Source organism: Varroa destructor, unplaced genomic scaffold (assembly GCF_002443255.2).
Source record: "Varroa destructor unplaced genomic scaffold, Vdes_3.0 BEIS01000006.1, whole genome shotgun sequence".
Taxonomy (NCBI): domain Eukaryota; kingdom Metazoa; phylum Arthropoda; class Arachnida; order Mesostigmata; family Varroidae; genus Varroa; species Varroa destructor.
Window position 1 is genome coordinate 21,181,387 of NW_019211459.1, and position 18,077 is coordinate 21,199,463.

The window sequence follows — 18,077 nt, forward strand, 5'->3', positions numbered from 1 at the left end:
TTATTAGTTCCTGGTGATTGAAGAAACCATCAATTGACCTTAAAGCTTCTATAAGAGAGTTTAATTGTCGGTTTGCCTGTCAAGCGTTTAGCTAAAATTATACGTCATTATATATCTTAATAGTTCCAAATAGCTCTTTTAACTTGTAAGGACAAGTGATTTTCTAGCTAGTGACAATCAAATAGATACAATCACTGTACTATGGGAAGTACGTGTTCTATGCTATATGCTGTACACTTATTCACGCACAATGGCATGGATCAGGCAGACAAAAGTCAAGTCACAAAAACCACAAGCTAGACGCAACACATACTGACATAAATTTACGGTCATTGACATAAGTTACTGGGCCGTAGCGTACAGTGGACACCAGTTTTAAATTGTGCAGGGTTGAGCTTTTCAACTTAATAATGCCTTGACTTCAGGATCCGGAATTTACAGCGACTAGTAACAGTAGACTGCTTATCATGAGTCGGAGCTCAATATAGGATGAAGGGTACGTCAGGTTCCGCTACGAAGTGCTCTGGGAATGGAACTCAAACAATGCCCAAAAGTTGAGCGATTGTCAAAGATTTTTGTTCGCCCTTTAATTACTAAACGCTTATGATATCTGGGCGCATGCATGTTATGCATTCCTGCCGTTTTCGCTCAACGTCGACTTCTCATCGCCTGCATAGAAGATCGCTGATCGCACGTTCCTAAGCCGACACAGTTCTTATGTACTTGATGATCAAGCGTCTTCAATTGAACTTAGTAACTGCTTAGTTCTACCTAAACAGCTTCAACAATGTATTTTCCCTCAGAGTTAAGCAGGGAATTTGGTTTAAACGAAATTTCTTATAGAAACACAGTAATTAGATATGCTTTTTAAAGGTTTGTGTGTTCCGCATTATGGCTCCATTACGAAATACATTGCCTTCGATCGGTGTTTCTTACCTTAACCGGCATGAAATTTTTCCGTGTTTCCATGGAAACCTGTCCACTATCTGTATTCTTCAGAAGGCCATTGAGCAAAATTTTGGCAAGTGTTGATTGATGAGACAAATACGCTCCCTGAGCATAACTGCGGCTACACAGTAGTTAAATTTCACTGTTTTATATATTATCAAACTTGAATATATGCAGCTACAATAATTTGGCTGGACGAGTTCGATTAATGATTCCGAACGAAGGGTGCATGCTATATTAATGAAATTGTGTGTGTAGTACCACTGAAAAACCTAACTGGAATCGTTATATTGTATGCTATCTTCCTCAGATTCAAAATCTGAATTCCATCACTTTGATCTGCAATCGTCGTACGAGGACGTCCTCGTTCCGGCATCGGTTTGTTCCACTCTCATCATACATGCAGAGATTGGGCATTTTATACTTAAAGGTACCAACTTGTTGCTCCATCTCATTTTAGTTTATCAGAAGCGGTAACCCGGAGAACTGAAAACTCATTGAGTCTGAAAAAAGCGTCCAATGCCATTATTGTTCGTCTATACTATACATTCTGGTGACATTTCCGTCCTGTTCTTTTTCTATGGCTAGAACAGCTACAGATAAGACCAACATATTCGCTAGATTCCCAGGGAACATTTGTGGGCTGAAGGACATAAACTCTTAGTTTGTGTAAACCGGTCTTTGCAGCTAAACGTACCGTTATGCAGGTTTATAATTACACTTATAAGCGTTGTTATTCAAAAGTTGACCTAGTAACCTTGTCACGGGATTTTACAATTGATACCAGTTCTCAAAATTACCTTGACTACGAAGCAGAGTGTTGAAAATATTATTTTTAATAAGTATACTTTTAGTCTATGTCATATTTTTTGTGTCGCAGATATGGCTTATTATTATGATATTCGCAAATATCATCAAATGCCCTTGAAATTACAGATGATACAGTATGAGTTATCTGCTCTTTGTCCGTTGTGCAGAGGTTGGCCATGCTCGGTCGGAGCCATAATATTTTTTGTTAAAAATATTCATTACACTGCTGACAAATTTGCGCAGTACAAACAGCAGGCAACTAGTTATATTCTTGACGCTCTCCTAATCATTTATGAAAAAAGACTCGGGGAAAAATCCAGCTTTCTCTGTGGACTAAATTGCTTTTTTGAAAAATATATCTACATATATTTTCAATGGAAGCCATTTATTCAAATTCATATTCAGTTAGATTTGTCTTTTCTATCGATCAGGTAATTTCGAGCCCAAACTGGATCATTTTGGGTAAATTGTGCCGTAGAAAACCACTAACTGTGCAACCTAGAAACGTTGGCGCAAACATCAAAGGATACCAAAGATCTAGCACCTCTGTAGTTGACGAGAGGTGTATCGAGCGTGAAATAAGCCTAGGTGTAGCCCATATATTCAAACGTATTTTTCTTAAGCGTACATGATTTGCTCAGCTACGTTTGATGACACGGTGACGAACATCTTCAATCGCTTGATAATCGTTGATTAACTTCAGATAAGTTAATTTATAATATTTATAAAAAATTATATTATATATATAAATATAATATAATAATAAAATAAGATTTGGAATTGGCGAAATCTTTTTACTAGGCTAATTATGTACAGCGTTGTTTGAAATACTTCTGATAGTTCATGCAATTGTCCAGTTAGGCAATATGCTAGAAATGAATTTTCGCACCATCATTCCCGACAACCTCGAGGATCAACGTTTCTTTGATATCGTTTTTGTTTGCACTTACTTTATCGACGGTTATGAATGGCCGGAGAGATCTGGCCCACTTAATTTTTTTGAAGGACAAAGGTTACGCTTCTTTTGTGCCTCTTGTACAGTTAGTGACTACGCTGTGACGGGTAAGGTACGCCTGTTCCGCCTCATGAATCTATTATGTTTGCTCAATCTATGTGCGATCCTCGAGCCGCATTCAGCTAAAGGATTTTTCATTCAGTTGTCAAATGCACAACTACAGATAACAGATCTTCTTATGTTCAGCGTGCGCCTCTGTTTGCGACGAATTGTCTCCCTAAATTTTTTCAACGAACATCGTTCCTGTAAGTCGCAGCTAAATTGCCATGTCTTCAATCCGTCGCCAACGAAGCCGTGAGCGTTTCTGGCGTAAATTCTCACAACTCTGGTGCAGTGAGCATATACCGATAGATTATCGTTTTAGTATGCCAATTACTTAATAGATCAGATTTAACGGTGCGCTGCTTTGCTTGAAGATAACAAAAAATAAACTACTTAAAGTTGTCAATAGTTTAGGTTTGCCGCAAATTCATCCTGTGAATTCTCAACCCAGGAAATGAGGCTGCCTACAGGCAAGTTAAAGCCTCATGCGACATAAGACTTTAAACAAAAAAGAAGAAAATCTTGGAAAAACGCCAGAGTAGATATTCACTGATGCGAAAAGATATAAGCTAAAGAAACTCGGATAACGGTCAAGGACGTCTTAATAGAGAATATGGACCGAGAACTTAGGAACAATTCCACCGTCAGGTTGCCCGACGCAGAATAAAAAGTGCTTTTTGTAAGGTATGCTTTCCACCGTGGTCTTCACAAAACTACAATTTCAAAGGCATCACCATTTTTGTAAGCCTACGTACCGATTTTTCTGTATAGTTAGATCTGCTTACTGATACATTAAATATATATATATATATATATATATATATATATATATATATATATATCTAGCGGCATAGACTCAATAAGTAGGTAAGCAGTATCTTGGAAAAATGTATATAATTTTATATTTGCTCAAATCTGACGTGCGATGTTACATCGAGTATATCGTTTTTGTATTATATTTTAATGAAATCTCAACGCTATAAAAATAACTGTCTGATTTTTCTAGCGATAATAATTAAACTGTTTGGATTGAATATAGATAGCTTCTGTTGCTATAGTGTACACCTGGTCGACATTCAAAGTTTCTAGGTTGCCAAGAATACAGAAAAATATACCGTCTGCAGAATCCTCTGAATACCCATATTTAACTCTTGCAATATGAGCAACATCATATATAGTATAGTTTTCTCTATTTGCCTGATGCACAAGAGTATCCAGATTTTCATGAAATTCACCACCCAAACCACTATCCAAAGAATCATTAGAGCCTCCACAACTACTGTCCCCTGAACCGCATTCACTACCAACGCCACTATCTTTATCTTGATCTGCTCCTTTTCCACTAACATAACCTTTGACCCAGTAAACCAAAGGTTCAATAGCCAATTTGTATGTGACAGTCTCGATAGCCGCAACAAAGAGAATAAAGTTAGATAGATAGAGCGTAAGGCCGCTACGATCGGCAGAAAAGACAATACTGGCCATTAGATGGCGCTGACTGGCATAGAGTGGCGCTGCGCTCTACACATATAAACACGACTGTAAATAACCGCCTTTTCAATACCTGTGTATTGACGAATGGTGACTTTCTCATGCGAGGTAATAAGCAGGTGCAGTCGAGGTAGATGCTAAAATAGCCCTGTCCAAAAATCTGCGAAGATGATCTAAGTTGTTCTCGACTTCATACTTCAATTTCTGAACACGGACCTTTCGAGAAAAGTCTGTGGTGCGTCAATAAAAGCTAGTAAATGAATCTAACTAAACTGCACTTTTTACCCTGTTAATTTATTCCTGACGTGACTGAAACAAGCTTAAAGAGTACGACCGAACCGTCTGCTTAATAATTGTTCGTGCTTCTTGGACGTCAGGCAAGAAATGCCGCTGTAGTAACGTAACTGTCAAAAATACACAAAACAAAGTGATTTTTATTAAAAGGCTTTTATCGTGTTCTTACTTTTTGTGCTATTAATCGAAAGATTTAGAGAAGGAAACGCTCGAAAAAAATGAGAAATGTACAAGAAGATCGGCTGGAAATTTACTTCATCTCATCTATTTAATGTCTATTTTGATACAGTAAAATAAATGTCTAACTGAAAAATCAGATATGCTTATTTCTTTTAAAAACTACGCGCTAAGGCAAATATAATCGCGCTCACCTGCGATATGTTGATAGCAGAATTTTAGCAAGGATCGGTTACAACACGAACGCATCCATACAGCCAGCAGTTACTATTCAAGGGAGTATTGGTACAAGCCGCTGTTTGTCGGTGCGATTGGCATAACGAAGCTGGATAGTCTGTTGCCGGATATGGCAGCCACCGATCCAAGTCGACCGGAGGTGCGGTCTCTGCAAGGATTTGAGGAGGTACGAGCTGTCCTTAAGGAGTTCCCGCAGTTTGAGGTTGTCCTTGATGTATCTGCGGTAACTTTCAGACTTCGAGGCATTGTTGAGGCCAATTTGGATGGCGCATGCGAGGTCAGTACTGCACGAAGATATAGAAAACGGTTTAGGCTCTAGGATAACTTCAGGAACGGCAATGAAAATTAATCTATTACAAAAGGCTTTGGATAAATTAGAACTGGCAGTAGTCACTATTAATCTTTCAGCTAATCTATTACTAAGTGTATTCCATCTGTGAACTCATTTGGGTTCAGCGAGTAGTTGCATAGGTCCAGGAGAACCGGTTTGTGGCACTATGGATCAGTGTGTATGGGTTTTCTTTGGAAGCGTGGAAAGCCTCACCCCTGTAGAAACGTGCATCAAATGTTACGGGTTATATAATTACTTTCACGTGATATACCATCTCCATTGTGGCAAGACGCACGTTTTTAAACGAAACCCAGTGTTATTTGCAGGATATCCAATAAAAACCAGGTTTATGTTTACTTGCCATCACGTGTAACATAATGTTTTTGTCGGAAATCTATGCGGGTAGTGAGACGCAGATTTATTCATCCATAGATTACTTTAAAGACTAATGGTTGTATAGGCGTTCTGCTCAACAGCAACTGTTCGACTACTTTGTAAAGGAAATATGTAAACAAACCCAGCTGATTAGTTTATCAGTTATGATCGAAACCGTCATTTGGCTTTACTGATGCTGGAAATATATTGGCGCCAATATCGCCATGGCGTTGATAGTCGAGGGCTGAGACCAACTGCAAAAATAATCGATCGTTAATTGGATGTTAGAAGCACCACTACTGGTAGGCATGCAAAGGCCAATGAATAAAGGTTACTCTGCATGAACGATCAAATACAAATTTTGTGTGTGAAGGAAACCGAATGTTGACAAATTTTGTGTGTCAAGGAAACCGAATGTTGACATTCGGAGTATTCCAAGCTTTCAAAATATGTTATTTATGAGGAAAAGCGTTTAGGGAGAAATTAAGTTTGCGTTTCGGCAAATAATTACCTCGCCATTGTATAGGAGAAACGTCAGATCATTCTTGGAAGATCCACGACGGTAGACTCCGTGGACGTGTTTCTTCTGTGGACGTGTTTCGACAAAAACCGTAGCTGAAGGCGGTAAAATCTCAAATAGCCCTGAAGTGTGTAACAGTTAAAATGGAGTGGGGAAGCCATTTTATGACGTTAAATTTGGAACTAACTGGCCTCGATGTTGAGCAGGCTACAACATGTCGGAGTACGCTCTTTTACGACGCTAACACAAACAACGTCAAACATCATCAGTAACAATTTTCCAGCCGCAATTGAATGTAATTACTAGAAAAGTCTTTGAATAAAGATGTGTATCGGCCTGTGTCCGGCAGTACTGCCTAGTCCTCCAAAAATTACGTACATGTAAATAAACAGTAACCGAAGACGTAATCGACACATCGTTACATTAACATGTTAAAACATATATGGCTACGGGAAGGTTTTCAAATTATTTTAGGTGCTACGATTGTAGTCAAGCTATCATCGCTGAGATCGCAGCCTATTCTGAGGCTCCAGCTCTCCGGTTCCTCAAATACAATGCACTATGACTAGTAACGGCAACAATATGTAGCTATCGTTAACGCCGTTATTTGCTGGTAGTGTGCAGGGTAGATAGACGAGCATGATCACACCTAACTATTTCATATAGAAAATCTTTTTGAGTATATAAACAAATTGACACGTTGATGAATTATTGAATGATAAATCAATGCAATCGAGTGTAATGCCGATACAGGCATTTCAAATAGCCTGAAACGGAGCATTAATTTAGAGGTCTTATATCAACTCGGTCCGAGACGTCCAATTACAAAAGCAAAGAACTTTCACTTATTGACCTGCCCACTTATAGTTGTTTTCGTGATGTTTTGTGACATCCTTTTTAAACAGTTGCATATCTCTGGAATATCGAACGGTACATCGTTGGGTCAGCTGGCGCTTTTGTTCCTAGGACCAGACGAAAGCTCAGAGTCACTGTTATGTCTTACTTTACAAGTGGACTCAAAAGGTTCCTCCAGTGGTGAAGCAATTGCAATGTATGGAAGCAAGACAGACGCCATCAATGCCGAATTAGAGCTAAGCGGTTTAACACTCCGAGACGACGGAGCGAAAGCTTTAAAGATTCGTCGGGTAAGTCACGGGCAATCATCGTTATCGGCGAGAGGGGGCTCCGGTGAAAATCGACCCGGAACTGGAAGTTGGCCGGTGCGTAGCTTCGAAGGTTACCGGAAGGTATTCGAGGGCGTCTATTGCCCGAAGAGTGTAAAGGACGAGATTGACAAAAGAGAAACTCCGCATCCCCCTGAAATGAGTAGACGTCTCTACGTTGCCAACATTCCCAAAAGTAAGACCCAGCCCGAAATTCTAGAGTACTTTCAGAGGTGCTTCCTAGGCGTCACTGACGTCATTCTTTACGCGTATCCAGGATCAGAACGGAGTCGCGGTTTTTGCTTCGTTGAATTTAGCTCAGTGAAGTGCGCAATGATCGCTAAGGAGGCAATCGTTGCCTCCAGACCGTGGGGCTGTAACGTCGTCGCTGACTGGGCCGATCCTGAGTATGAACCGGATGAGGAAGTAATGAAGAACGTGAAGGTACTTTATTTGAAGAACATTGCGGCTACCACTACCGAGAACGATATACGCAGAGCAATCGAGGTACGTGATCAATAATTTAATCCGGGGTGTGCTCGACCATTTATAGAAAGTGCTCGATGATGTAATCTGAAGATCCAGGGTGCTTCAGGGCAGTTTAAAACTGAAAACCAATTAAAAAGTTACGTGTGCTACCAAGCGGACAGGAACCATTTCTGAAATCATTGGAGTTCGTGTAGAATCTGGCGGGTATATATCAACAAAAATCACAACACGAATGTAATACAAATATTTCAACAAACGCTATGATTAAAGATTCTATAAGAATTTACATGGTGGCCTTGATTTGGGACTAACTTTATGACTTGGTTCTTAGATGCGAGGTGTTCAGGTCGAACGCGTAAAGGTAATTCGCGATTTTGGATTCGTACACTTTATAACGCGTGGACGTGCCGAAGCCGCTCTGGAGGTCTGCAAAGATCTCGTGCTTCATGGACAACGACTACAAGTATGTATAATCTATTACCCTCAATATATTGTAGGCTTATTGATTTGATTGATATTCCATGTATACCTGATATATATATATATATAGTACGAAAGAGATGGCCCTGCCTTTGCAATTAAATATTGAAATAAAGCTGTATCAATGCCTTCGCGTTAATTTAATATTTTCTTTTTTTAATAATAATTTGGTCATTGACTCGTTTAGGTTTGTTGGGCAAAGCCGCCACCAGACAAACACATGCGCGAGGAAGTTTTGCGAAACCGCGAGCGACGGATGTGGTGTTTCCAAGCAGCCCGCGGTGACGGCTGTTGCAGTCAGAATCCCTTATTCGCTCCCGAACACCTGCATACAAGTGGCTACCAATTAGATGCGCCTTCCTGTCGTTTCACTGGATGCAGTGGTAACCGTGGACGCGGCGACTACTGAAAACCTACGACCCTGCCCAATAATGACGCAATGGCCAACAGGCGTAACCAGTCTTAGAAATATGGCAGTTAATCATTGCGATAAATGGGAGGGGAACGTTTATCCTTTAACAGCCAAAACTTTGGGGTAGATTCTTCTAGGAGAAACATCTTTGCTCAACTGCCAATATCTACAAAAAGGGATATATTTCAGGGTTCAGGATTTAATTGAAAAGACACAACAAAAGACGCCAGGGTGCTCTGTTTGGCTGGCGAAAACACCCGCATTTCGTTAGAAATAAACAATTTTGTATAGTGTAACGGCTGGAAGACTGTATTGGAGTCTGTCAATTGTTAGGCGGCCGGAAGCTAGTGTTCCTAGGAAACGAACATCCGACAGTATCGAACTCTGATTGATTTCATATAAGGTAGTGTCGGATTGATTTTGAGGTAGTTTGAGCTCTTAAGTCGTCTAGTCAGTAGATAAAACATGGCTAGGAAAGAAAGGCTGGCTCGTAACGGAGACGTCTAAAACGAGTCGATGGAGTAATGTGTTAGAAGTTTGAACACAAATACTACATATAGCGGACATTATGCCCTAGACAAACGGCGCATGCGGTGCTTCGTGTTGTACTCGAAGTGCTCCTCGGATGGTCATGTCATAGAAGAAATGTCTCCATTACTATCAGGATATAAAAGGATCGCTATAAAAGCCAGCTGCTAACCCGAGAACTTATCAAGGCATTTCCAAGAAAACTGTAAGCCTAGCATTGTTCATATGTATATGAACAATGCTATATTTCATGTGTTTTGTATATATATATATATATATAAAGCACTTCCTGTAACTTTAAAAAAAATTATTCAATATAGTGATAAGCTTATAGTTATTATTAGTTAGTATTATAAATAGCTTGAAGATATTAGCTCTTGGGCTAGCAGCTGGAATTTATATCGTATCCTCCATACACGGCAGTAATGGAAACACGAGTATCGGAGTACCAAATACCGAATAGTATATATATATATATATATATATATATATATATATATATACACTATTTAACTACATGGTGCGGCATGTTGCTTGTTACCTGGCATGAGCGAGAAACTGTACTAAAAATTGCATTCATGTTCTGACAGTAATTAGCAAGTTACCAAAGTATTAATGAGGACCGTGGACAACTCAGCTATCTTGCTGTGTCTGTAGTTACACAAATCCTTTCCGGACGTTCCTACCCTGTTTGAAAAGAATAATCATATTTTAATCATTTATATATGTCTCATAAACGTTCATGTAAAGGGAACTCATTGATCGGTAAAATCAAGAATATCGGACAAAGAAAAGTGCAACAACGTGGCATCAAACGGCACAAGCTTGAAATGATCATCTTTTGTTACGAGTATAATTCAGATTGGTATATTGAAACCTATATGGATATGAAACAAGTTCCTACGCTCTGTCTTTCACAAGCTAACGTCATTGGAAACGAGGATACAAGAATAATACATGTTCAACAAATATGGATCAACTATCCAACATGCATCCGGCTTTCCAGAGGGGAGGCATGGCTATGAACGTAAGTTAAACTTGTTCCTGCATTGTCCCTTTACTTGTTTACGGAAAACACTCGCATCTTACTATAGATACCGTTATTTTAACAAGTAGACGCTAACGAAACTCAGCTAACACGAAAGGTCATTTTCGTCGGAGCAAGATAGAAACGTTTTTAGAAAGTTCAGGCACACAATAAAGACGACCTTCTATTGGTGCGTATATTTCACAGAAAGATAAGTAGATTACATCTGTGTACTTGTCACAGAAGCATTCTCGTACTTATTGTGTCTACCTTCACGATGCTAGAGCTACAATAGGATAACTTACAGCTTAAGGCTATAGATAGGCATCACGCTTGCATGTTTATTACAGTCCTAATATGCGATTCGTCATCAAATAACGACCTAATTGCACAAGCTGAATATTTATGCTGTGTGATAGCTCGAATATTGAAGAAAATCCCATAAAAAATTAAGCTTCGAAAAAAACCAGACAGGATCTTCCGGTGTGTCGATGGTCAAAAAAAAAACAAATTCTTAACAAGTTTAGTTAAATAGGCTCTACCATAAATATATACCCCTTATAAACAAGTACATCTTGTACTGTAGTCTCTTCCATTTAGGACCCTTAAGAAACCGCACTTAAATGATGCGTTATGTACCAGCATGATTTTACAAGGCTGATCTCTGCTGTAAATATTTAATATTCCCTGCTGTCCGAAATTTGGTAGCCTCTACGAACATTTTATCGTGACTTACCATTACGGCTGACCAAATGCGATTTACAACCACTAAGAACAAATCCTGAGCGATCCCAAGCTCCTAGGCTAACCCTACCAACCTGTTGAAAACAACGTTGTATTTGCTTCGATAGACCGTAATGCGTGCAAGGTATAGCGGAAGAAAAGAGCAAACTCATGGTTGAAACCGAGCAATTACGGCGCACGATCGGTGATGGTTTGTCATAGATACGTTTCTAGTAGCCAGCGTACGGCAGGGAAAGGACACCACGTAGGTCAAATTGGTGGGTAGCACCAATGCGGTGTGTTATGTTTGGTGACCGCGTATCGATATGAAAATTCTATCCTGCTGCTAAAAAATAATTGGCTGATTTCACGCAAATTCACCATCGTAAGCAAATATAATTTGGCAAAACACCGAGATTGCACGTATGGGTTTTCAAACGTACATTTTTTGTGTATGTCTTCTGGGGCGGGCGCAGTGATATTTGCAGTGATTTTATCCATAACGGTAACTTCGTCCAGAACTTAGCAAAACGTGCATTGGACCTTGCTATCCTTCAACGATGTCACGAACATGTTCACTTTCGTCGATTTTTATGCGCTTCTCCCCGCGCGACCCGAATTCCTCAGCGCCAAAGCGTATGCTTTCTAACGCCTTGACTCTCCTGTTTCTTTCACTACCTAATCATAAAAGTCAGCGAACATAAGACGCGGTGTCTTCTTTGTAAAGAAATCGATCCACGAAAGTCGAACCTGGCCCGCTAATGTCGCAGACAGTTTTTTTGCGAGATGACTGCTGTGACCGTATGCCCAGGCCCACTTGTGCCAGCCTATTTAATCAAATCTGCTCACAGACATAAATTTCGCTGAGTTGATAGTCTCGGCTGGCTTTACAGACCTCCGTGGCCATTCCGTCAAGAGGAGTGGTTGAGGTTTAATCGGACGACTCGATTGTAATAATCGACATATAAATAAGTATGATCAAAGAGACGTAGCCGAAAAGCCGTTTGAGCTCCGTAACGAGACAACTATGGTTATTTACGGTACATTGGTTCGAAGCATTTTCATTTTCCTACACGTACGTCACTTCCGATTTGCTCGAGACCCCGAAATGTTTACTTTGGAGTTTAGGGGTCTCGAGCAAATCTTATGTGAACTAGTTCTTAATGTGTAGCCATACAGGCGAAAAAATAACCCCAACGTTAAAAGCTGCTTCGTTTACAGTCCTAATACAAGGATTAGTTATGAAAGGAAATAATATACCTTCTTTCGCATAAAACGATATAAGGTATAGAAATATTTCCCCTACATAGCTAGCGGGAAGGCGTCAAAGCTGATTTCCTTGTCTTTGTCGAAAAGGCCAGTACTAAGTCCTGATCTTTGAGGTCAGTTTATTTCAGCGTCATTAAAGAGCGCTTATCCTTGAAGCGCCATTGACGTTACGAATTTGCTGGGGGGTCCACACTAACAATGCCTCAGCCCTTCAGGACGGCATTTTTGAGCTCGTACAATTGTTAGCTTCGTACGAAGAACAATTGAGACAGTTATTCCTTTCTCCTCAGACCTGTATAATACGTTTCTGACGTTCGCACCACTGACAGCCTTTATAAGCTTTATGGCGTAAGGCTTTATGCGGCTTTCTTCTCAACAGGAATCATAGTGACTAGCCATAGTACAGTGCTTCTTAGCCACGAAACATTAAGAATGAAATAGCTAAAAGCAAAGATCCGGTACTCGAATACATCCTAACGTCATTATCTTAAAATATTCCAGTAAAAAGGACAATTTACTCTGTAATTTATATCAAATTTGTAGGACTCCTTGTACACAAACAATGAATTATTTTAGTCTTCATTAAATAAAGTCACAGTACCGAGTGGTACAACCGTAGTGTTCGTCTATGCGCTACGGTATTTAAAACCAGTTCGTTGACATGCGCACGCCTTATAGCGGCCTTGCCTGCGAATTATGACAGCTCATTCAAGCTTTTTGAATTATGATGGAATTCATTAGGACAGACATTGTGAAATTATATATTGGACCATCACGTTCCAGTTTTTGTTTTATGCTCCGCCTACCATAGCGCCGTCACAACTGAGATGTGCTGAGAATCCCCGATGAGTTAATGCCACATGGGGCCATTTGTGCAAGCATGACATAGAGGCATGTCGCCATACTTAAGAAGAGAAAGTGTTTTTTTTCCTTTACTTTTCTGTTTTTGTTTTACTGTTCATTTCTAGCGTTTTATCTATTGCATGCTAGTGTAGCAAATGTTAGGAAGTAAAAACAAGCCCGATTGACACAAACACTTACATAGTCTAGGTACAACCAAAGAATCATTTGCTACCTTCCCTGTCGAAACTTCATAGCCCTGATCTTTTTCTAAGCTGGCTTCCGTTACTCACTATGAAAGGCAGGTCAGTCTCCGTTGAACCTCCGTTGAAGCGACTTGTCCCGCGGATTGCGAGAACGCTGCCGTATACCAAAGCATCTCCTCTCACAAACTTGGCGCATGACTGTGCTAATTGAGAGATCATTCAGGAAAAATAAAAAAACAAAAGGCAGTAGTGATCGCTCTAAACCGCTACTGTCAGCTGGTGGAAATAGTCCACCTCAACCTGCCAGTCATTTTATTAATGTGCTTCTGTTTCGTTCGCTCGATGGTTTACCAAATCAACGAGTTCAGCATAAACGAAGAGGTAACTCTTTCTAGCCAATCCCTTCGGCAAGTTCGGTTGGGCCTGAGTGGGTAAAGCGTTTCCTGCAATCTCAACGAGTGAGACGTCGGTGGCTATAGCAGCTCTCATATGGTTTTTCTGCTGGTCCCAAGCCACACTAGACGATAATGGCGCTCTAGGCGCAGTGTGCTTGAAAGCGTACATCTACTGAAAATGAGTAGAAAAACATGGCCTGATGAGATAGGAAGATTCAGACTGCTGTAGCCATCTACAAATATGTTATTCCGCTGTAAATAATAGAGCAACTTCGTCCGTATCGGTATGCTTTCTTTGCTTAGTTTAGTAGACCTTTTTACACTATCTTCGTAGAATAATGAAAATAGGACAAGATTGAAAAACTATTAAAATAAGATTCTAATCTTATTATTCAGAAACGGAAAAGGTCCCTAGATAAATTAATGCCAATAAACGGGCAGCCATCTGGGCTTGCTATATATATATATGCTGAACTTCATATCTATATATATGAAGTTCAGTGAAGTGCTTTCCAATGATATTACTTCGTATCTTACAAAACCTGTTCAATTTTAGGACTGCTATGTAGAGAGATGCGCGTAACCGCGGTTTTTTTTTTATAGCCATAGTCCCTACGCGTAAGAGCTTCTTTGGTTCAAGGTGCACGACTGGGTAAATAAGCAGGCCGGTTGTGGATGCGCCGATAGTGGAAGACGCCAATATGCCAGTGAATGTCCGTTCGTCTAACACCCAGAGAATGCAAAAATGTTAGTTAGCAGCCTTTTTTAAATCTGTTGGTTTATCTAATTTTTGAATCATTTACCACTGTTGTTGGCGTCGTTGTTACGTAGAGTAAAGTTTACTCTGTAGGTCTTAAATTTGCAGTAGTACTCAGCCTCACTACATATTAGATCTTGTGCAATCTTCTTGTAGCCCCTTTTTTATTGCCCTTCTATCGGCGTTACTATTACAAAGTCCGATAATAGAACGACGTAGGTGGATCTGTGTAACGTGTTTGCTTTTCCTAGCGAAAGAAGCAAACAGAGGTCAACTGTTATTCTGGACGTGGGAAACCAATAAATGTACGGTTACTATTGGTATAACTTAATTCATTATAAACCGGACATGCGCCCTTTATTCAGCGGCACATAAAAGGAATAATGAATCCCCTTATGTATAATTAAACGTATCTAACAGTGTCATTTACATTTCGTTTTCATGATAAATTCAAAACTGGTTCCTTCCCACCCACCTCATCCCTCTACATATCAGCGCATATTGTTAGCTGCAAAGTCTGTGTGCGCAAGCAATCAAAGGGAAAATGTTGTGATCCTGCTTCTGCGATGCACTGTTTATGTCAGGCCGCAAACGCCATTCGTGTGTAATTTGCGCCTTGTTCTACCTAATGATTGATTAATTGTTATCAGGTCTCTGGTGGGGTATACAGTAAATACGATGATCTATAGTCGTTCGAACCATTAGCCCGCGTTTCAAACAATCAATAGCTTAATATGGTTTCCTAGCATCGTCCTAGAGTGCAATGTTATGCATCAAAAATGTAAATTTATGTGAAAATGGCGATTTCTTAGTTTAGTCCGATGTAGTTTTTTTTTTTTGTTACCTTTAGGTTATTTGGCTCCGTAATAATTCACTGTTGCCTCCGTTAGAACCTGTTAGTATAAGCTGCAGCCATGGACAGCCAAGCGTTAACACTCAATGTCCTTATCTCAGTCCAAGCGTTCCACGAAAAGTGAGTACTTATGATGCGTGACGAAGTCCTCAAACGAGGTCCAGGGTCTGGTTTCTGGCATTCCCTAGGTAACCTTTTCCTCAGTATCGAAATTTAATAAAGGATCAGGGGACACATAGCGAAATCGATTAAGGCCCTACTACTTGTTTATTCGGCAGTTCCATCTGGCCAGCGCGCATATGATTTTAGCCATCATTTATTTTCGCTTATATTTAGTCCCTGAAATAGTATTTCCAGTAAAATATTTGGTCTGAAAAAAATACGATTTCACGCTATTGTTAGGCGACTGTTGCATAGACAAGTTAGGTAGGTGTATGTATGGTATGTAACAACGTTATGCATTATCATCGTTTTTGCTGCTCTTGATAGCTCTGTTGAAGTATATAAGTTTCTATAAATGACAGATGTATAAATAAACTTATCATCCTAGCTATAATCATTCTAAATTTTTCAGCAGAATTTAAGCATGCCTTAAATCTTATTGCTGAATAATACACTTAAGTGAACCGCTATGCGTCTTTAGGTAAGGAACCCGTTCGACAACAGCTTCTAATTAGTCACTGATCTGACCGCAAAGGATCATCATCGGACTATGTCCTATATATGTTAACATTGTTGAAGATGTCATGTGTATATCCGGCATTCGGGATTCAGGAGTAGTTACTTGCCAGGAAACTACTGGGCCTGTTCATTGATTCCAAACAAGCCTACAGTTTATACAACCTATTGTTGGTGCCTGTTGTCATAGTACACACCCGAATGGCATGTGTATATCACTCTGTATAATATTTAAATAAAACAATTTATATTTAATGAAAATGTAAATCGAGCTCATTGGTTCTAGCTGGATGATTTTGACTAGATATATATATATTATATATATATATATATACACATATACATGTATACTACACTGAATATACATTGCATGATATTGAAATCGCCCCTTTGGCAAGGTGATATAATATTTGAACAAACGTTTCTGTCAATGGATATAGCCTCGCTTTAAATAATTATACTAATATTGCTATTCAGTATCATTTCAAAGTGTCCTAGATCTCTCTGTGTATTTGTTTCAAGTGCGAATGCTCTGTCAAAGATACTTTAGTAATGAAAAGTACGTGCGTACAATTTCGTTCTCACCATAAGGTGGTCCAGGATGGCAAAGTGGATAGTATTCTTAGAAGCAGCTCCTCTTAAGATAGAAGATGATGTAAGGTAAGTAACATTGAAGAACGTCTTGGAACGTTCGAAAAAGCACTTATCGAGGCCTCAGATGTTGTATGTAAATGCTGACTATAGTCAGTTCAAGATGCAACTTACTCGAGAATTACCTTTAACGTGCCCAAGAGCCTACAAACAGAAAGCAATGTCTGTGCAAAATGAGAGCTTTTCGTGAGCGTCACGCTTGATGTCTGTCGCTTGCTGATTTTTAACTCGTTGTTATGTATCAGCAGGCCTTACGAGGCTATATAGCCGATATTGTTTTACAGAGACAATCCAAGTGATTAGCATAGAAGCAAAGCGAGATCCCGCTTTATCTGTTTTATTTTTTAGTACAATGAAATTCACTTAGGATACCGGGACATCATAGTACATCCGTATCATCTAGCTTTGGACAATTTTGACTTTAAATATCCTCGTAACTGTTGCTCAGAACAGAGCAACGGTTACAATAAATGCCTTTTCTATTACCATCCTTTTTTCTTCATTCAATAAAGGACCGCGCATCTTCGTCCATTTATAAGTACCTAGAATCAGTTCCATGTTAGTTGAGGCGAGGATTAACGAAGCAGTTAATTAACGTTGCGCGGTTCGTTAGCTGGAGCGAAATGGGCTACCTGGCTAGGATTTAAGCTTCTCAGGCCGACCCATATGACAAGTGATGGCCCACAAAGCCGAAGTTCTACTACTTTACAATTTACTGACGATGCGAAGCAGTCTTATGCTCTTACAGTTGACGGTAGGGCTGTGGCGTGTGCTCGCAAGACTGCACAGAAATGCAGTGTCTCGTGCAGTGGACACAGGAGGTACCATACAATAAGAATGCTTTTTTGAGGCCTATGAGCTAAACAACTATCGCCGTTAGAGAGAGAGAAAAAGTGAGAATCACTTTAAAAGATGATGAACTTATTGGTACATGTTTTGTTCACTTGTCGGTCATGGTAGGTAGGTAGGTCATGGCAAGTTCATTATCAAGGTAAGTTATTTTTCTAGTAATTTGTAGCGACGTACTTTAAAAATAAAAATGAGAAACTCCTATTAATAAAACTGACCTTCAATATTGCAAAATTCAATATTGCAATGCATATCTGAGACCGCCGAAAGGTAGACAGGTAAACGCTTGGAGTTGATATCATCAATTTTTTTTATCAATCGACGAAACCGTTCTTCTTTCCAGGAGACCTGATGTTCGGTGTTGTGTCGAAACGATAACAAATCAATTAGGTACTACCGCTCCCGTTGTTTAGAGGCTGAAAAAGCGAACACTTTTGACGATTAGATGCTCGCCAAAATCTAGATCCTTGCCTGTATCGTAGCCAAAAGAAATTATTCTTTCCCAGGTGCATTATGG

General features: G+C 39.7%; 1 protein-coding gene and 1 long non-coding RNA gene across 3 annotated transcripts; both read left to right on the forward strand.

Moving 5' to 3' along the window:
- Positions 1–4,967: 4,967 nt before the first annotated feature.
- On the forward strand, positions 4,968–9,089 carry LOC111252758 (RNA-binding protein 47-like). 2 transcript variants are annotated; one of them, XM_022811140.2, is made up of 4 exons: positions 4,968–5,291; positions 7,146–7,910; positions 8,224–8,355; positions 8,560–9,089. In XM_022811140.2, exons 1-4 carry the CDS (start codon positions 5,124–5,126, stop codon positions 8,779–8,781), a joined length of 1,287 nt encoding a protein of 428 aa, XP_022666875.1. In that variant the 5' UTR covers positions 4,968–5,123; the 3' UTR covers positions 8,782–9,089. The 2 variants fall into 2 exon arrangements, with proteins under 2 accessions (XP_022666875.1, XP_086848980.1); XM_086992854.1 differs by lacking the exon at positions 4,968–5,291 and adding an exon at positions 5,884–6,022.
- A 153-nt stretch (positions 9,090–9,242) lies between these two features.
- Positions 9,243–16,276, forward strand: LOC147754983 (uncharacterized). The gene is made up of 3 exons (XR_015330201.1): positions 9,243–10,339; positions 15,380–15,502; positions 16,026–16,276. It is a non-coding gene; the product is annotated as an uncharacterized LOC147754983 (long non-coding RNA).
- Positions 16,277–18,077: the final 1,801 nt, after the last annotated feature.